Source organism: Micromys minutus, assembly GCF_963924665.1.
Source record: "Micromys minutus genome assembly, chromosome: 17".
Taxonomy (NCBI): domain Eukaryota; kingdom Metazoa; phylum Chordata; class Mammalia; order Rodentia; family Muridae; genus Micromys; species Micromys minutus.
Genome location: NC_137952.1, coordinates 766,104 through 787,215, shown reverse-complemented (window position 1 = coordinate 787,215; position 21,112 = coordinate 766,104). Strand labels below are relative to the sequence as shown.

The following is a 21,112-nucleotide window of genomic DNA, read 5'->3' as shown; positions in this document are numbered from 1 at the left end:
TTACATCTGAAGACAGAGATAAAGATGTATAGATAGAGATTCAATGACCCTCTGTTATAATTGAAAGTTTTGCTGGGTATAGGAGCCTGGGATAGCATCTATGGACTCTTAAAGTCTGGAGAACATCTACCCAGGCCCTTCTGGCTTTTAGAATCTCAAAAAAGAATCCAGGTGCTATTCTAATAGTGATTCCTTTATATAATACTTGGGTTTTCCCTTGTAGCTTTTAACATTCTTTCTTGCTTTTTATGTTTTTTTAAAAAAAAAACATGAATTTTTAAATTCTTCTTTACAAGTTACCTAGACCACTTTTGATTAAGAAAACTGTAGAAAATTAGTAACTTCCACAAGTGGATGCCAGTTGGTGACACGTGTCAATTTCCAGAGTCCTGCTTTGTGGGGTGTCTGAATGTACTGCTCGGGGTCTCTACTCAAACTTGCTGGAATCACTCATGGCAGATTTTAGCCCACAGGTTGTTTTTCCCCATATTTCTTTGTAAAGTCTCCAGCATTCTTACAGAATTTTTTACGATCCTTAGAGTATTCTTCAGCTAGGTCAGCGCAGAGTGGGTGCTCAGGCTGGGGGTCGTTCTCCAGTGCTGTGAGGGACTGAATTACTTGGTCAGTCTTGGGGTCTGTTGTCCACTTTCCAGCACTAATTACTGACAGACAGACCTGCCCCTTCTCATCCATGTTAGGGTGGTAGATCTTTGTTTTAAATGTGGTCTTGGGTGGTTTGAATGGATACTCTGCTGGAAAGTTGATTTCAGTTCTGAAGGCTCCCTTATCATATGGAGGGCTGTCAGGAACTTGCCCTTGCCAAGTCAGTAAATTAGCTTCGTCACCCTGGATGTTACGGAAGTTTTTCATCCCACATTTGCGGGTCTCTTCAAGCTCCTTCATTAGCCTCCTGCTGGCCGCCATCTTGGAACTTGCTTTTTATGTTTGTTGCTTTGATTATTTTCAATTTCCTTTCAATTCTAGTCTGTTTGGTTTTCTGTATGATTATTGTACTTTGGTAGGTATCTCTTTTTTTAGGTTAGGCAAAATGTCCTCTATGATTTAGTTAAAAATATTTTTTGTGCCTTTGACCTGGGTTTCTTCTCCTTCCTCTGTTCCTATTATTCTTAGGTTTGCTCTTTTCACAGAGTCCCAAATTGCCTAGAAGTTTTGTGCCAGGAATTTCTTAGGTTTAATGTTTTTTTAAACTGAGGTGTCCAGTTTTTTCCTATCGTGTCTTCAGTGCCTGTCTTTTATTTCTTGTATTCTGTTGCTAAGCCCTACCTCTGGCATTCCTCTTAGAGTCCTAAAGTTTTCACTGACAGATTCCCTCATTTGGGTTTTACTTATTGCTTCTATTTCTACTTTCACATCTTGAACTGTTTTATTAATTTCCTTCCACGGTTTGTTTGTGTTTTCATAGATTTCCTTAAGGGATTTATTCATGTTCTCTTTAAGGATCTTTATAATTATCTGTAAAGGGTAGTTTAAGGTCTGTGCCTTGTGCTCCAGCTATGTTGTAATACTCAGGACCTGCAGTGCAAGGTTGCTGAACTCTAGTGGAGATATACTGTCCTGGGTATTAGTGATTGTGTTTTGATGCTGGTAGTATCTAGGCACCGGGGGTTGGAAAGGTTGTAATTCTAGGTGCTGATCTCTGGTCTTGTCTTTGTTAGGTGGATGTTTTGTTCTTTATTTCCATCTCTGGATCATAAGAGAGTGTGGTGGCTGTTTGTTGCATTGTAAAACTTTGTAAAACTCTTCTGGGATCCTGCTAGGTGTGATCATTGGGGGTTCCAGGTAAAATATGTGTCTAGGTCTTGGAAGTAGACACTTAAGAATGAGGATGGGTGGATGCGGGGTATAAGGGAAGGTGAGGAGGGGCTGGGAGGAGAGGAGGGAGGAAAAACTCCTGTTGGGATGTAAATTAATTAATTAATTAAAAATGAGGTTGAGCCAGGAGGGGTGGTGCTGAGGGGGTCCACAGAATGTAGGAAAGCAGGATGTTCCATCAGGATCTGTTTAGTCTCCTGTTTCTCTCCTGACAGAGAGAATGAGGAGAGGCCATAGCAGGGAATTTGTTACAGAGCTGGGGATAAAACTGAGGAACTAGGTGTGGAGTACAAGAGGGAGAGTAAAAGTCTGAAGCTTGCCTACCTACTTTACTGGCCTACTTGCTTCTCTGTCAAGCTTGGGTGGTGGGTTCCCAGGGAGTGTTTGCTAGAACTATGATCAGGAAAAGAAAGTTTGGAGGGAGATCTGTGTGATCCACTGTGGAGGGGGAAGATCTGTGTGATCCACTGTGGAGGGGGAAGATCTGTGTGATCCACTGTGGAGGGGGGAGATCTGTGTGATCCAATGTGGAGGGGGGAGATCTGTGTGACCCACTTGTGACTAGGGAGATCTGTGTGATCCAATGTGGAGGGGGGAGATCTGTGTGACCCACTTGTGACTAGGGAGATCTGTGTGATCCAATGTGGAGGGGGGAGATCTGTGTGATCCACTGTGGAGGGGGAGATCTGTGTGATCCACTGTGGAGGGGGAGATCTGTGTGATCCACTGTGGAGGTGGAGATCTGTGTGATCCACTGTGGAGGTGGAGATCTGTGTGATCCACTTGTGACTAGGGAGATCTGTGTGATCCACTGTGGAGGTGGAGATCTGTGTGAGCCACTGGAGATGTTAGTGGAGAGGCCCCAGCAGGTGGTCTGATGCAGAATGAGGGATGAAGCTGGGGACTGGATTTCAAGGAGAGGAGATCAGCAATGTGGCTTCCCTGGCCCTTGTGTTGCATCCACACCCAAACACATGTACTCACACACATACTCCCTAATACACACACTCATACCCACATATACTCTCACACATACTCAAACGAATATACCTCTTAAATGCATACACTTACAAACACATGCACACACACCTGAACACACACACTCACACATAATACAAACGTACTCAGACATACATGCACACACCTGAACACATATACACATGCATGGCATATACACATACACATGCATACACACTCATAACCCTCTGAACACACACACACACAAACACACACACACAAACACATTGTCTTATTCAGAGGTTCCATTTCTGCACAAAACATCATGACCAAGCAGCAAGCTGGGGAGGAAAGGGTTTATTCAGCTTACACTTCCATATTGCTGTTCATCACCAAAGGAAGTCAGGACCGGAACCCAAGCAGGTCAGGAAGCAGGAGCTGATGCAGAGGCCATGGAGGGATGTTTCTTACTGGTTTGCTTCCCCTGGCTTGCTCAGCCTGCTTTCTTATAGAACCCAGGTCTACCAGCCCAGGGATGGTCCCACCTACAATGGACTGGGCCTTTCTGCTTTGATCACTAGTTGAGAAAATGCCTTACAGCTGGATCTCATGGAGGCATTTCCTCAACTGAGGCTCCTTTCTCTGTGATTACTCCAGCTTGTGTCAAGTTGACACAAAACCAGCCAGGACACACATTCACAAGAATACCCCCAAACATACACATTTGTACATACATGCATGCATTTATGCATACATATGTGCATATATATTATACTCATACACATGCTTACATAGACTCACACATACTCCAACACATGTACTCACATACATATGAATACACTTACGTTCACTCACATACACACACCTGAACACACACACTTTCATCTTTTATGTATCTTTTGTTTATGTGCCAAGGATTCAACCCAGGGCATTGTGCATGTTAGGGAATGCTACCTAGCCTTCTTTTGGTACTGTTTTTAATTATACAGATAACATACAACCATTGTAGAAAATTAGAACATGAAAAATATCCAAATGAAAAAAATCATTAAAATGGTCTAAAAATCTCCCTTTGTTATTATTTGGATTAATTATTAACATTTTCTATGCATATGTTCACTTTTAAAATATAAAATGTGAAATGTTTTTGGGCCAGGCATTATAGCTCGTATTGTAATCCAGCATGTGGGAGACTGAGGCTGGAGGATTGCCCATACACTTGAAGTCAGCCTGGAATACACTGTGAGTTTCAGGCAGGCTTGGGTTATAGAGTAAGACCTCATCTCAAAAACGGAATGAAGTGATTACTTTTGCTCTTTTTTTGTCACCCAACAAAGTCCTGGATTTTCCTCAGAAACAAGAGGTAAATTACAATTGGTGATGTAATTTGATGTATATCTCTCCATTCACAGATACACACTTCCATAAGTCCTGTATTGGTGGCCCCTTAGGTTCTTCCTACTTCTTTACTCTGCCAAACTTCCCCATATATATCTGTCTTTTGCTTACCATTCGTTCAGCAGTTTTATTTTGTCAAGTTCCTTCTTTTTCCAGGAGCTGGAGAAGCAGCAGTGCATTCTGGGTGTAGAGAAGCCATCATCATCCTCACCCTTTCATGACTTTTCCCTTTTAAAATATGAGTGCTGCTGAGCATGGTGGCAAATTCCTTTAGTACCAACACTCAGGAGGCAGAGGCAGGCAGATCTCTGAGTTCGAGATCAGCCTGGTCTACAAAGAAAGTTCCAGGACATCGGGGCTCTATTACAAAGACAGGTTTTTCTGGAAGAACTCATTGTCAACTAAGTAGGGCTCATAGGGGCTCACGGGGACTGAAGCAACATCACAGAGCCTGCATGGGCCTGCACCAGGCCTCTGCACACATGCTGGAGTTGTTTAACTTGAGGTGTTTGGGAGTGGGGGCTATCCCTCAATCTCTCGCCTGGTCATGGGACCCTTTTCCTTTTCCTGGATTGTTATGTCCAGCCTTGATAAGGTTTATCCTTAGTCTTCTTTTAAAAAAAGATTTATTTATTTATTTTATTTATATAAGTACACTGTAGCTGTCTTCAGACACACCAGAAGAGGGCATCAGATCTCATTACAGATGGTTGTGAGCCACCATGTACTTGCTGGGACTTGAACTCAGGACCTCTGGGAGAGCAGTCAGTGCACTTAACCACTGAGCCATCTCTCCAGTCCTATCCTTAGTCTTAATGCATTTGTTATGCATGTTTGGTGGATGTCCCTGGGAAGCCTTCTCTTTTATGATGAGAAACAGCTTGGGGTGTGGTGAGGGGAGTGGATTTGAGGAAAAGGGAGGTGCGCATGTGACTGGGAGGAGGGGAGGGAAGGGAGGCTATGACCGGATATGTGGTGTGAAGAATAATGAAGAAAAAGAAAAGCAATGGGTGTCTTGCCTGCCGTATTGCTAAGGGTATTCTTTAACTTGAGGCTCAGGTGAGCCTCCTACTGTAGACTTCCAGCAGATGTATGGCACCAAGGCTGGATTTCCTCCATGGCTTTTAATATATATTAGTGACTCCCTCCAGACAGACTAGATAGATTTCTGTTTCCAGCTGCAGAATGTGAGTCTCTTATGCCTCCCAGGCACACCATTGCCCTTGAAGCCAGATCCACATGCCTCTTGGCATGTGTGTGCAGTGTATTGGGCATGCATGCCCTGCTCACTGTTTCTCTTCCTTCTGAGTTCTCCTTTTGCTCACACCCCTGCCTTTTGGGATCAGCTCTGGCCTTCCTGTCTGGTCCCTTTGTGCCCTGTGCCTCCAGCTCACAGACCCTGGCTTCCTGCTTGACACTGAGCAGGTCTTTGACGTTGACATTCCCTGAAGATATTCTCTCACTAGCTCTGGCCCCTCCAGTGCTCCCCAGAGACTCAGTCACTACATAGTGTTCTCAGTAGAAGACACAGACGGCCAGAGAGCAAGAAGCTGGCAGGCCTCTGGGGCTCTGAGGCTCAAGGCAGTTTTATCCTTTCTTTGCTTCTCTCTTCTTCATTAATGGCTCTCCCTTGATCTCGTCCCAGGAAGCCAGCCACCACTGGCAGTGAACCCCTGCTCTGGGCCTAAGCCTTTCCCAGAAGTGGGGGTGTTCTTTGGTTCCTGAGGATTTGTGTATGTTGAGTAGCTATGTATTTGAAGGGTGAAAACAGAGGGATCAGAGAACCTTGTCTGAGAGTCTGGGGACCAGGTGATGTTCTGTACAACCACTGTAGAATACAACTGGGACATTTGTCCAGCTCAGTATCACCCCGTCTGTGCTTCTGTTCCTAATAGAGCCACCTTTGGTGGCCATTTTTATATAACTCTGTCCCTCCAGTCCCATTGCTTAAACCAGAGGTAGATGTGGGAAACAGCTCAGGCTAATCACATTCCCTCTAGAAATGGGATTTGAGATGGATTAAGAGCTGCTGTAAGAACCTGAAACACATTCAGGAGGCTGAGGCTAGCCTAGGCTACACTGGGAGATCCTGTCTCAGAAACAACAACGAAATAAAATGATAAACCTAAAACAGGTAGAAACCTCTGGGATGAATAGAGAGAGATGGGGAGAAGGAAGGGCTGCATCCTGCGTGGAGGAGGTCGAGACACAGTGGGGCCAGACACTCAGTGCAGACCCCAAGGAAGCGCTGCTGCCTCTTTCCTTATCTTTACTATGAGGACAGGACCCTCCTCTCAGGATTGTCTAGAGGGCCATATGCATTGTTGGTAGCGTTGAGAATGGACACCTTTCTTCACTCTGCAGAACCTGTGTTCACCTGGCTAAAGTGTTTTGAATATCAGTTCTGATTATATGTGAAAGAACTTTTGTGTTAATTTTTATTACTTATGACAAAATATCTATGAGAAAAACAATGTAAAGAAAGTGTTTGGGCTCAAGAGTTTCTGAAGCTTTAGTCCATAGTCACTTGGCTCCATGGTCTGGACCTCTGGTAAGACAGAACACCCGAGGAGGACAGATGCTCCCTGCAGCCAGAAGAGACAGAGGAACAGAAGGGTGGGGGAGAGGAAAAGAAGGGAAAGATGGGGTGAGTAAGAAACACACACTATATACACATATTATATAATTATATGTATATATATGCTTTTCAAAGGCACTCAGTAATCTACATTTTCCAATAATACCCTATTCCTTTCTTACACCCAATCATCTATGAACTTAGCTCATCAATTCAGTAAACCATTGATGAAGTCATTACCCTTGTAATCAAATCATTTCTCAATAGTACCAGCATATGGGGATTAAGCCTTCAGCACATGAGTCTTTTTGGAGGACACTTTATATCCAAACCATAACACCTGGTTTTCATGTGTGCATGTATATATTATACATGTGCACATGTGTGTGTGTGTGCACACATGTGTGTGTAAGCCCGAGGTTGATTATTCTTCACCATACACATTAAGGCAGCATATCTCACAGAACCCAGAGTTCACTGTTTTGGATACTTTAGCTAGATAGCTTTCTCTGTGGGCCCTTGGCTTTGCCCCCTGAGCACTGGGATTTCAGGCGGGCCACTACACCTCCCCGTTATCTAGATGGGTTCTGGGGATCCACACTCAAGTCTTCATACTTGCATGGCAAGTGCTTTACACAGTGAGCCACCTTTCCAGACTCTGAAACAACTTCATAAACCTTAAAAATTGGATAGAAAGGCATGTATATACTATATATCAACATATTGATTATATATCAGTTAAATGTGTGCATGTAATTCTCCTTCTCCCTATCTTCATACCCATTCTGACTTTCCTATAGATTACACACCAGTAATTCCAGTATTGCAGAGGTGGAGGCAAGAAGATCAGGGGTTAGAGGCAAGCCTTGGCTGTACACTGAATTAGAGGACCACATGGACTACATGAGACCCCATTCCAAAACAAAATACAAACCAAATAAGATTGAGGTTGGGTGGCTAATACCTTTGTGTGGCTCAGGTGTGCAGAAAATACACCTGCTTGTGTGCTTCTAGTTGGTGCCAAGGGGCCAGTAAGCTGGAGCCAGGGATTCTCTTAGATGTCAAATACCAGGCCATGAGAAACAGTAAGGCAGAATCCTCCATTGCTTTATCCTGTTTATCGCTATGGTACTTCAATGTGAATGCCTGTCACTGCACCAGTAGGAAAGAGAGGAAGGCAAGTTGGGCTTTATCAGAAAGAGCCTTGAAGCCAACTTTTGTATCTTGTCTGTACAGATCACAGCTGCTTTGCAGACTACTTTCTGATTTATTTCTCTGCTAAGGACCATGAGCAAGGTAGAAATAGTCCCAGAATAAGTCCAGCCTGGCCCAGCCTGGCCCAGCCCAGCCCAGCCTAGCCCAGCCCAGCCCAGCCCAGCCCAGCCCAGCTTGCTTTTTCAGGTCCTAGGGGCTTGAAATGCTTCATGATTGGCTAACTCAAGCCTCCTGGAGTTTCTTTACATCCCAGAAATGCATGGGGATCAGTTGACAAGGGTGGAGGCTGGAGCAAGGGAGATCTCCGTTTCTGCCTAGGTACACAGAGGAGAGGCACAGATAGGGGTCACAGTAGACGCACTGCTGATTCCCACAACATCTGTGTTAGCGCTTGCAAATCACCTTACTTCCTTGTCAGTTTTTTCATCTTTACCTTGAGCAGGTTGAATTGTATTGCTTCTGAATTTCTTTGTTATGAATTGCATTATATAGTTCCCTGCAGCTCAGTGTGCTTAATCCAGATAGCAACAGCAGCTTTTAGCAGATTAGATAGATGAAAGGCTCAGGAAAGAGAAAAACAGAAACAAAAGCACAACAACAAACAAGAAAACCCCAGCTCCTGGTGGAACTGTCAACAACGGAAAAACAACCACAAGGTGAATAAGAACAGAGAGGGATGAAGACTTAATCCTTGTGTCTTGAAATCACTAATTTACTGCTTGTGTTCAGGGGATGCAGTGATGTTCACGCTCCCCCCCCCCCCCCGGGAGGCTGAAAGTTAAAGGGACGTGGACAGGACTGCTTGAGGTGGGGAAGGGATTCCATTGTGGGACTTCTGTAGGCTAGGCATGTCTGTCCCTGGAAGTGGATCCAAGCAAATACAAGCTGTGGCTGCAAGCAGATCATGTGTGCCTCCTGTGTGTATTTCAGTAAGTCCCATAGACTTCAAGTTCTTTGGAGTCTCAGCCATGAAGTGGGGATCATGATGGCACCTTTGGATATGAGTGTGGGGGTAAGGAGTGGCTGAGATCAGGAGAATTAGAGCCTGGTATACAATAGTTGCCTTTTCGCTATCTTGGATTATAGTTTTATGCAGGCAGAAGGACACTCACTAAGGTGTTCTTTTTGTTCGAAGCAGTATAGGTCTTTCAGAGCAATTTTACTTAAGCCTGGCAAGGAGTATACAAGTTTACACCTAGCACTGGGAAGTGATGGTGGATAATCAACAGTTCAAGGTCATCCTCAGCTACAGGGTTTAAGGTTAGTCTGGACTACATGAGAACTCATCTCAAAAAAGCAAAATGAGGGCCACCATGGTGAAGGCCGGCATGGTGAAGGCCGGCATGGTGAAGGCCGGCATGGTGAAGGCCGGCATGGTGAAGGCCGGCATGGTGAAGGCCGGCATGGTGAAGGCAGGCATGGTGAAGGCAGGCATGGTGAAGGCAGGCATGGTGAAGGCCGGCATGGTGAAGGCCGGCATGGTGAAGGCAGGCATGGTGAAGGCCGGCATGGTGAAGGCCAGCATGGTGAAGGCCAGCATGGTGAAGGCCAGCATGCTGGCCTGAGTTTAGTCCCAGGAACTTACATGGTAGGCAGAGAGAACTGCTCCATAAGTTTGTCCTCTGACCTCTATACATGCCCTGTGGCATGGGTACTCCTACTCCCCACAAACATATAGAATATATAAAGAAATGTGAAAAGCCCAACTCCACAAACAGATAAAAAACAGGGGTGTGAGAATGGCTTTAAAGTACTCACTATGCAAGCATGAGGATTCAAATTTGCTCCTCTGCACCCGTGTACAAAGTATGTTATGGTGGCATGCATTTGTAATCCAACTCTAAGGTAGAGAGAAATATGTTTACTTGGTGAACTCCAGGCTACTGAAAGATTGATTCTGTCTCAAAAAGTCCAGATAGATGGCTCCGTAGAAGGAATGACACCTGAGATTGTGTTTTTGTCGGCACAGGCATGAGCATGTAAGTACATCCATATACACACAAACTTGTAATGCCAACTCTCAAGAGGCTGTAGCAGGAGGATTACCATGAGTTTGAGGCCAAGTTAATTTACACAGCGAGTTTCAGGTCAGCCTGAGATACAAAGAAAACAAAACGACCACACACACATCTCCTAAAACCTCCAGAAAAAAAAAGAGTAACTGTTTGAGAGCGTGAGTGAGGAAGGTAACTGCCTCCCTCACCTGCGTGCTGCTCAGTGCAGACTTCTGAACTCCGGTCCACAAGCTCGTAGTTTTCGAGGTGACTGTAAAAGGATGGGCATGTTAACTAAAGGCAGGGACAAGAGCTAGAAGAAGCATCCCTCCGTATGCTGAGGCTATGCCACCCGGTGGACACCTCTATGGTCATACAAACCTATTATGTAGCTTGCTGAAAAATAGATTTAGACTCAGTAGGCCTCTGACCAGGCCAGAAGTTCTGTCTCTTTTGACAGATTTCCAGGGCTTGTCCAAGCCATTGGTCAGGGGCCTATATTTTGGCAGGCAGATTTTAGAGACTGTTTCTGTTTTCAGGATACCTCCGCCTCTGCTGTCTGAACAGGAAAGGACCGATCCTCCAGCTCTTGTTCTTGAGAGAAAAATGGACGGCACTTCCAGGACACAGCATTCCATTGCTGCCCCAGTTCGTCTGAGTTTAGTTAGAACTCTTGCTAGTCTGCTCTCTGGGGTCATGGTAAATACCTAAGACACTCAGGAGGGCAGGCACATTTTTGTCTTCCAGTTTCAGAGGTTCCAGTCTACGGTCACTTGACCTTTTTGCTGTGGGCTTGTGGTTGGGCCATCCAACATGCCCAAGCACAGGGTGAAAGAAAGTTGTTCATCTCACGGCACCAAAAATCTCAGTGTCTCTTGATGGCATGTTCAGTGGCCTTACTGATATCCATTAGGCTCTGTCTTTTAATGGGCTCTACCATCTCTCAAGGGCAACACAGTTGGTGTGCAATCCTTTAGCCTTTGAAGGACACATAAAAGCCAAAACATAAGACTCTCTAACCTCTCTGCCCCTCTATGGGAGCAACTGACAATATTCTAGATACTGTCTGCTCCAGGAGATAGATGGGCCTGGGCTGAGGGAGGATAACTTGAAGTTTGACCTGAGGTGGATGGACATGTAATGAACATTCAGTGTTTGAGATCTGGGAGGCTGTTTGCTGTGGCACCAGCAGAACCTGGTCCATCCTGACCAATTCACACCCCTTTCTAAGAGGCTTTCACTGTGTGCCCTTGGCTGGCCTGGAACTCACTTTATACACATGGCTGGCTTAGAATTCCCAGAGATGCACCTGACTTTGCCTCCTGAGTGCTGGAATTTCAGGTGTTTTAGCTCTGGCCAATATATAGGACTTGAACTTGGTCCATCTGGCCCAAAGGACATATTCTTTTTATCATACTATTTGCTGCAGATTTTCTAAAGAGAGATATTGATGATTGCAAACATGTTCTTAGCACTTACTTTATTCCAGGAACATTACAAGTGCTCCAGCCATTTTAATGCAACTCAGAGATATAGATTATCAACATCAGCATAGATAAAGATATTGGAGCACAGAGAACCTATGGAACTTGCTTAGGATCACACAGCTAAGACATGGCAGCATTTGAACTAAGGAGCTGACTCTATTTCCAAGAATCCACATATGTTCCTACTGCATTTGGTTCCTAAAGGCAAAGCTCATGCATCTGTTTGTTTGTCTATCTGCATAATTATACAATTATACATATAATTATATTATACTATATTGTATGTATTTATGTATCTATGTTCTATCTACTATTTAGATTATAGGGTTCTTCTCTATCAGCAATTACTGCAGATTATTTCTTGTATTGACTTCAGAAACCTAGATACCTAGCACACTGTGATTAGATTTTACTTTCAATTTGGAAAAGAGGGCAGTCGAAGACCCCTGGACCTGAACCCAGTCACCTTTTCAAGTCTTTTTGTTTCTCAGCTCTTCCTTTGTTTGAGGGGCTGTTCCTACAGGAGGCTCCTTGGTATTCTGTCCCCTGCCTGCCACTTCTGGGCATTGTGTAGTTGTTCTGGGACTGTCTTAGTGTTCTTTCTGTGAAGGGACACCATGACCACAGCAACTCTTATAAAGAAAAGCATTTTTGGAGGGCTGGCTTACAGTTTCAGAGGTTTAGTCCATTCTCGTTATGGCAGGACACAGGCAGACCTGGTACCTGTGAGTTCTACATACATTCCAATCTGAAGGCAGCAGGAAGAAAAAAAGACTGGGCTTTTCAAATAGTGCTCCTCTCTGGTGACTAAGTGTTCAAATCTATGAGCCCATGTGGCTATCATTCAAACCACCACACAAGCCTTGGACAAAAGCTTTTTGTCTTTTAGGCTCTCAGTTTTCTTGTTACTTCCTTTTCCTAGGTATTCTAAGACCATGAATTTTGGGTCTGTCTTGCCAGGATATGAAGATCCCTTGTCCTTCTAGCTTTGGAGGAGGGCTAGGGACACAGAAGCAAGTGGGCTTATCATGTCACAGACTTCTGGGGACCCTGAAAGCAACAGCTATCTCTCCTACATCCTCAGGTGACTGCACAGAAAAATGTGTACACACAACTGTTTCTTTGGAAGTCAAGCATTGTTTTCCATAACACACACACAGACACACACACAGATACACACACAGAGACACACACACAGATACACACACAGATACACATACACAGACACACACACAGATACACACACACACACACACACACACAGAGAGAGAGAGAGAGAGAGAGAGAGAGAGAGAGAGAGAGAGAGAGAGAGAGAGAGGAGGTCACCAAGGCAGTCCCAGGCTGTGAGGCTGTGATTCAGGCTTTCCTGAGGTCTGCCGGACAAACATGGCATTCTAACAACAGCTCAGTTATTAGTCCACAGGAAACTTGAGTTACTATTATGAAGATACAGTGTTTCTTTTTCTTTTTCCTTCTGACACAGATTTTTCTAAAAGTCTTCCTTTCCATTCAAGTTATCAAGGCAGGAAGGTCTCAGGGCAGCCATGCCTGTAGCATTAGCTAATCAGACTCTCAAGAAACATTCCATTCCGCTTAGGAGGACCTGGGAGAATGGTTTGCTCATGGTGGCTTTTAAAGTACACAGAGGGTTGCCAGGCTGAAAGGACTCCCTATGAGGCTGGTGCCCAGCAAGCCTGCCTCCTGCTGGGATGTAGGATGCTATTAAGGACTTGTCTTCCTCTTCTTGGCTCTTCTGTTTGTAGGGTGAAATAGAAGTCACAAATTCTGTCTCTTAATTTTCTAAAATTGGTGGGAAACAGACATAAGAATGCAATAATAATAATTAAAAAGACGGTTACAGACAGCCCACAAGAGCATTTGACGTCACCTTTTATCTACAAACATCAAGAGGTGAGGTATTATGGCAGAGAGCCAAGAGAAAAATGGTTTCAGTTCCTGGTTTTATCATACGCAGCTGCATGACCTTGCATAAATACTGGATTCTCTATCAACTATTTATCTATTATCCATCCATGTATCTCTTTGTATACAATTATTATTAGAGACATGATACAGGCAACAATAGAATTTTCTAAGCATGTTTGACAGCAAGGAATGCTTAAAGACCTGGTTTAAAGCACAGAGTCCAGTATCACCCTTTAGAGTTTTTAGGAAAGACCCAGTTGTGCCCCCAATCCCAGTCTCCCCAATATCTCCTACTAGGCAACTTGGGAATGTATCCTTCTTGTTTTGATCTTTTTATATGCCTGTTACTATATTCAATAAAACTTTAGCCTTTGTGTGAAGGGGAGGTGAGAGAAAAAGTCAGATATCATTATACCGTATATGCTCAAGGCAAGTGTATATTAAACTTTGTAGATTTATTTCTGAAAAGTTGTTTTGCAAACAGAATATGGTGTGAGTGTGTATGTGTGTGTATGTGTTCAACGTGTGAGTGTATGTATGTGTGTTGTATTGGTATATAATTAGTGTCTCATTTTCCTAGTCAAAGGCATGCACCTAATTTAATTAAGTATATTTGGATGACTGCTATTTGCTGTGAATGCACTGACGAACAAGACACAGGCCCTGTCTTTGAGCAGCTTACTTAGACTCCATGAGGATGGCGATTAAATAGACAGGGGATCAGCTCAGCTGGTGGGGTGCTTGCCTAGCATGCATGGGCTCAACCCTCAGCACTGCACAAGTGTGGTGTGGTGGTGCATGTCTATAATCCTAGCACTCAAAGGTAGAGAGAGGAGGACCAGAAGTCTGAGGTCCTTCTTCAGGTATATATGGAGTTAGAGGTCAGTCTGGGCTACAGAGACCATTTTACAAAACAAAACAACGCCACAAAGTCAAAACTGTGGTTAAATCGAGTTAAGCATTGGCAGCTATGGTTCACCCACGACAACTATATAACACAGAAGCTGGGACATTCTAACTGCCTAAGAGACCAGTCAGGCAAATCCCCTTGCCTAGGGAACGATTCTTCCCTAGTCTGTCTTTGCAAAAACTCTGTGTTCCTGTCAGGTAACCACACGGTTTGCCAAGAGTTCCAGTTCCTACTGTGGACAGAGTGCTGACCAAGGTGCCACAGAGTAGACTGAGGTCCTGCTCACAAGGACTTTACAACTAGCAGTGTTCAGGGTTCATTTCTCATACAGAGTATCACTTCATCTTGATTTGTTTATTATGCACATATCAACCCCATTCTCTGAAAAGGCTGTTAGTCCTTAAGAGCTCACTACCTCTTAAACGGGGGCACACACTTTATCCAGGAGGACCAAAGTGCATGCAGGAGTTCATACATCAGTTGACAGATTCAAGATGTGGATATGTGGTAACTGGGATGGGTGTATATGGTCTGTGGGCATCAGGGACAGATGCAGGGCAGTAGCATTATAATTCTTTTCCTCTGGGCACCATGGACCACGAAGGTGTTTTTTAAAAAAATTTTTTTTGAGATGGGGTCTTTTTATTATGTTACCCAAGTTGTTCTGGAAATCACTATGTAGACCAGGATAGACTTGAATTTAGATCCACCTGCTTCTGCCTCCTGAATGTTGTGCTTAAAGCTGTGTGCCACCATGCCTGACTGGTGTGAGTGCTTTTAAAAGACATTTGTGTCTGCTTCAAGAAGGATGAGACAGGGAGGAACTTAATTCTGAGTGTGCTGTGATAATTAGATAGTGTGTAATCAAATGCAAAATACAAGAGGACAGGAGCGTCCTTTTCTCCTTTACTCCTGTCTCTGTGTGAAGCTGGGACTCTGAGGCCCAAGGAGTGCCCGAGGCAGACTGGACGCCTGGTGGTCTCCATTCCCGTTCTCACAGGGTCTAGACTAGACCCATTTCATTATCTTGGCTACTCAAGTCTTCCCAAACAGAATGCTCAGCTTCCTATTCCTGTTTCTCAGAAGGTCAAGGTTGAAGAATCTGCCTTCTGTTTTTTGCCAAGGTGCTCCCCACTTCCTACCACACTGCTCCCCCCTCTCTGCATGGTGAAACCCAACCACCCTTCAAAGCCCAGCTCAAGTGTCACCTCTTCCCTTAGTGGGAATCAATCTTTCCCTCCCTAGCATGCCTTGGGTTGGTACTGTCTCTCATTACTTCTTGGTGCAGTAGGTAGAGTTCTTTGGTTTACTTTTGTGAGCCTAGGCACAGTAGCAATATTCGTGGTAATTTGTAACTCTTTTCAGATCTGGACTTGTGATGACAGCTGCCAGATGGGCTCACTCTGTGTCCCACCCTCTTTGGGACTTTACCCATGTTTTCATTTAATCACCAGGCAAGTCTCCGTAGACAGGTACCAGTAGTATCTTCCTGTTACCCAAGAGCAAAGGGTGAAGCATCTCTCTCCAAGTCACACAACTAGGATCACACAGTTACTATACAGCACAGCTGGGCTTGCCATATGCCACAGCTGGGGCTCTAATCACTGGACCAGCTTCTGTGCCGGCTCTCTGACTTCCTGGCCCAGCGTCTGGGGAGAGAACAGAATACATGGTGTGCTTCCAGTAGTTTCGGGGTTCACCCACTCCCTCCTCCAAAGCCCACCCACGGGCCAGGCTTAACCGGATTGCGTTCTAGAAGCAAACAGGGTTGTGACCTGGGTAAGAGGCACACTCAAGTGGGAGGTAGGGAGGGAGTCCCAGGCTGAAGAGTCCCTATTGACCCATCCACACTTGCTCATGGCTCTGGAGCAGCGTCCTGGGTCCCGAGTCCCAGGAATGTGGGAGGGCTAGGCGGGCAGGGAGGGGGCGCTTCCTCGGGCCGCGGGAGGAGAGACGCCAGAGCGTGCACGGGGCTCGCCACCGCCCACTCCCCGCCCGCCGCCAGCTCGCTGGGGGCGGGGGCCGCGGCGAGAGGGCGGCGAGGGGCCGCGGAGCACCGCCGCGGACGGCCAGCCCGAGCCGGAGGAAGCGATGAATATTCAGAGGGGGAGGGGAGGAGAGGGGGCCGAGCGCTCCGCGCGGCTCCCTGCAGCCGGAGCCGCATGACGCGCGGAGGAGGCAGAGGGAGCAGCCGGGGCCGCGGGAGCCGGGAGCTGGGCGCCAGGCGCGGGGGGTGGGCGCCGCTTGCTCCGCCCCGCGAAGCCCCTGCGTTTCTAGGGCCGCGGCCGCTCCGCGGTAGGAGCGCTAGGAGGCTCCGCCGTGTGGCCGCCGCCGCTGCCATGTCCCCGGGGAAGCCCGGGGCGGGCGGAGCGGGGACTAGGCGGACCGGCTGGCGGAGAAGGAGGCGGAGGCGTCGGCTGGAGGCGGAGACGAGGGCGCCCGGCTTCGGGCACACGGCGGGGCGCGTCCGGGGCACGTTCCAGGGCGCGCAGGGCATGAAGCCCGCGGCGCGGGAGACGCGGACACCTCCGCGCTCGCCCGGGCTCCGCTGGGCGCTGCTGCCGCTGCTGCTGTTGCTACACCAGGGCCAGGTAAGCCCTCGAGTGGGCCTGGGCGTGTGGTGGGAGGACGCGAGCCGAATTTGGCATCGCCTGCACCTGCCCGTGTGTCACCCGCTCCAGGAATACTCCGCTAGGGTTTGAGAGATCACGGTCCTGGGATTCTTCCTCCTGGAGGGGGCTGGCAGGAATCTTGGCCAGCCTCCCGCTCCCGCCACCGAGCCCCTTCCCTGGCTACCGGGTGCCAGGGAAAGGGCGGAATTCCGGGGTTCCCAGGGTGTCCCCAGCCGTCTCCGTAGACTCTTCCATGGAAGCTCCCGCGTGGGCTGCAGGCGGCGGTGGCCCGGCCTTTCCCGGAGCTAGTCACGCCTGGCCAGCGCGGGCCCTGCTCGCGTGCCCGAAGCGGCCGGAGGGGGCGTGTTTGCGGAGGGCTGTGGATGCGGAGCAGGGCCGGCCTGGCTGAGCCGAGGCCGACCTACGACCTTGCCTGGAGGGGCCCGAGAGCTTGGGCGGAAGGGCAGTGGCGGTGGCGGTGGCCGGGTCTTGGGGACAGGCCCTGGCGCTGGACAGTCGGGAGGTGGGCGAGGCGCCGGACCTCAGAACGTAGGGCGCTGTTTATGGGGGAAAGTTCCCAGCCTTGCCAAGGTGGCCGCTCAAAGGCGTCCCTTGAGGCTGCTGGCCCTGTTCTCATCATTGCTTCTGAGATGGTGCTGGCTTTTCTGGGTGTGTGTATTCGTGCTTTGTGGGCGAGAGCTAAACCCCTCCCCTCCAGACCTTTTTTCCCTTTGCTTCACCCCCCACCCCCGGTAATGGTGGGACTCGAATTTTGGATCTTTTCTCTCTGTGGTATTTTCGTGGCAGGGGATGTGATGCAAAGCGGCCGGAGGACATTCCCATTTCGCAGATAGGGAACTGAGGGAGAGAAGTGAAAGAGTCACCCAGCTGGTGCTGCGGGAGCTGAGCACGCGAGTTCTGCCTCATAGCCTTCTGGGAACTGGCTGTGGTCTTGAACCCTGCTGCGGAAAGTGGCCTGGAGGATGCTCTTGTCTTGCTTGTTGCTAATGAAAGTCACACTTGTTTTATAGATACCTGCTCCAAGCAGACAGTGAGACACAAGTGAAGCATTGGTATTGAATCTGGCTTCAAGGGAAAAGTTTGGGTGTGTGTGCACAGAGAGAGAGAGAGAGAGAGAGAGAGAGAGAGAGAGAGAGAGAGAGAGACAGACAGACAGAGACGAAACACAGGTACGGGGCAGCAGAGCAGGCGGGAAGAAGGGAGCCTAAGTCTGGAGCCTGCCCCTAATTGTCAGCAAGGGTCACTTATAGTTTCTAGAGCAGGATTTGCACAGGACTCAGGGAGGCCTGGAATGTGGTGTTGTCCCCAGCAAATAATTCTTAACTGGAGTAGGTGTGAGCTGAGTCTGAAGAAGCCACAGAGTTGCACTTGCCTCCTTTCCCCACTGCCATCTTTAGCAAGAAGCATGTGCAGAATGGAACGGTGGAGGTCAGGAGGCCAGGCTATTTCATTGCAGAACTGTTTGAAGGGCTTCCGTTGGACAGCGAAAGAATTTCGTAAATATCAAAAATTCACTTTTCACACAATGCCTTTCCAGATGGGATTACCGTTAAGGAACGGTGTGGATGGGCTGTCTTCATCCTGTTGTTGTTGGGATCCCATGCACAGACATCTCTGATATTAAAGGAAAGAGCTGCTTCATATTTGGAGTCCCCCTCTCCCCAAGACTTCACTGGCAGACCAGGGTAGCTTCAGGCTCATTGAGATCTGTTTGCCTTTGCGGTCCGTGGTCAGGGATGGCCTGAGCTTGAAAGACTATATTATAGAAACATTTGTGCTCCATTTCTCTTTATTTTGGTATATATATATATGTATATGTATATATATACATTACTTTTGTTTCAACTATACTAAGCTGCAAGCTATGCTTTGAGTCAGCAGAAAGTATCTTGGATAAATTCACTTCTTGTCCAAGCCTTCCTTGTGTTTCTTTAGCACATTGCTACTCCCTGCTTGCTTTGTATTTGCTTATTTCCTTCCTCTAGTTTGTTCTGTAGAAACTCAAAAGTACTGTCTTCATAGTCTTGTTTTGTATTTATTGCAAAATAGGAAATGTAAAGGTTTTGTGAAGAAATACCTCAAAAAATCATATTCAGCAGTTTCGTTTTTATATGGACTATTGCAAGTAGTTGGTACCCTCCCCCGCCCTGTGTGGTGCTGGGCAGGGGACCCAGGATGGGGAATGTGCTCTACCACTGAGTCCCACCCACTGCGCTTTTGAACTGATGCAGATAGTCTCAGGACTGACAGGATGGGTCGTTGAGAAAGAGTTTTTGCTGCACAGGCATGAGGCCTTGAGTTCAAATCCTAGGGCCAATGTAAAATTCGGAGTGTGGTCATGTGTGCCTGGAGACAAGAGGGTCACTGGGACTCGTTGGCTGACAGTCTATCACTAGAGTCAGGAAGAGACCCTGTCTGAAAGCAGTAAGACTCTGTGTCCTCTGCCCAGTGTAAACACAGGCATATGTATCTGTGTACACATTATACTGAAAACACTTAGACTCTTATCCTTAACCCCCCTTTTAAAGATAAGCTCTCCCCCATCTTTTGGGGGACAGAGTTTTCTTATGTTGTCAGCCCTGGCTGGTAGAACTCATCATTTAAACCAGGTTGTCCTCGAACTCACAGAGATCTGCTTGCCTCTGCCTCTCAAGTTTTGGGATTGAATCTGACCATCAGTGTGCTTAGTGATAGCTCTGGGTTTTGAAGACAGCTCCAACCCTTCAAACCTCTTAGATGAGGATGCTGGACTTCAGAGAAGGGCTGAAGTTACTAGGTAAGATAGGTTATAAAAAAGCCAAGAGTAGAAACTGAGTTACCCGTCTGCACCTGGTTTTTTTGGCTGTGTTTTCTCTATGGGTTCAGGGCTGTATTACTGTATACCCCAAACTGCTTACAAATTGAGCTTAAAAGTCAATTAGAGCAGGCTTACAATTATCTCCAGCTCCAGAGGCCTTCTCTTTTGATCTCCACAGGCACCCACATGTACGTGGCAGACAATCACATAGTTAGACATACATACACATCAATAAAATAAAAATAACAAATCTTTTAAAAGTCAATCAGATTTGAGATATTTTTGAAGTTTGTGTAGAAAATAAGAAGGAACATATTTGATTGCTTCCCTAATAGTTGATTTTTTTTTTTTTTTTTTTTTAAGGTGAGGCTTTCTTTTTTGTTATCGTTAATCAACAATAATGGGAAGGGGAGGAAAAGAAAGGGGGAAAAAGTTCACAGAAAAGACCCAGCTCTGTTTGGACACTGATGGGGACAGGGTGTGGAAGATGGAAACCGAGCCACCGGAAACATCAGTACTTAGTAGGCTGGAAAAGCCATTTTTGAAACTGGCATCTCACTCCCTTTCTCCAACACAGGAAGGGCAGTCAGAGGTGACCCTAGTGCAAGGACTTTCATGGCTGTGCTATCTTAACTGGTCCCTTACTGGGTGCATATTTACACACCAGTTTGGTTTATGCATGTATTAGGCAGGGTGGCAAAGTGTTCTTTCCTTCTTATCTTATAGCCCGGACAGGTTCCTTAATTAGCTTGACCGCGGTCTGCATTAAAATATATGATGATAATGACATCGAGGATAGAAACACAACAAAACCCACCGCAGCCACTTGGTTGGTCACACTGTTCCCTTTTGCTTTGTCTTGTGTCATTTGGTGGATAATAACTTTGCATTTTTATGTATTATGGTTAATCTATAAGTCTGATTATTTTTCTGCTTCAACCAGAGTACACACACTAAATGTTTTGGCTCCTCTTATAACTGCTTTTTAAAGTTCTCACAGGAGTGACTTTATTTTTGTTTTGCTTCAGAACAACAAAGGAAAACCCAACCATTCTGTGTTGTTTGCAGATAGTTTAAGAAAACAAGAGCAGATTGGTTTATGGTTAGTCTGTGACTTTGAGCTAACTTCAAGTTCAGCCCCAGGACAAAGATGACCAGGGATACCCAAGCTTTCCTGAGCAGAGAGAATCCTGGCTCCAGAGTGAGCAATTTTGGTCAGCAAAGAGGTTATTTAGCTCCTAAAAGTAATGCTTGAGGCTAGGGCCGAGTTGCTGGATGGCTGTAGGCCTGGCTTTAGCCAGCGCACCACAAGTAATTACTTCTTAGTTGATTCACTTCTTGGCCAGGAGAATTATTTTGAGTGCCAGATAAGATGCAATTTTCT

The 21,112-nt window shown here is 46.5% G+C and overlaps 2 protein-coding genes across 2 annotated transcripts in view; one reads left to right on the top strand and one right to left on the bottom strand.

Annotated features, from left to right (window-relative positions):
- Window positions 1-462: 462 nt before the first annotated feature.
- LOC308431873 (ubiquitin-conjugating enzyme E2 L3-like) lies at window positions 463-924 on the bottom strand (the record flags this gene model as incomplete). Its single annotated transcript, XM_080931498.1, has 1 exon — window positions 463-924. The coding sequence occupies one exon, from the start codon at window positions 922-924 to the stop codon at window positions 463-465; it is 462 nt and encodes a 153-aa protein (XP_080787624.1).
- Window positions 925-16,793: 15,869 nt separating this feature from the next.
- Window positions 16,794-21,112, top strand: part of PTPRJ (protein tyrosine phosphatase receptor type J) — a gene marked incomplete at its 5' end in the record, with an annotated part of 146,073 nt that continues 141,754 nt past the window's right edge. The window contains one exon of the mRNA XM_080931497.1: window positions 16,794-16,889. Coding sequence (XP_080787623.1) covers window positions 16,794-16,889 — 96 coding nt within the window. The remainder of the gene's footprint in view (window positions 16,890-21,112) is intronic.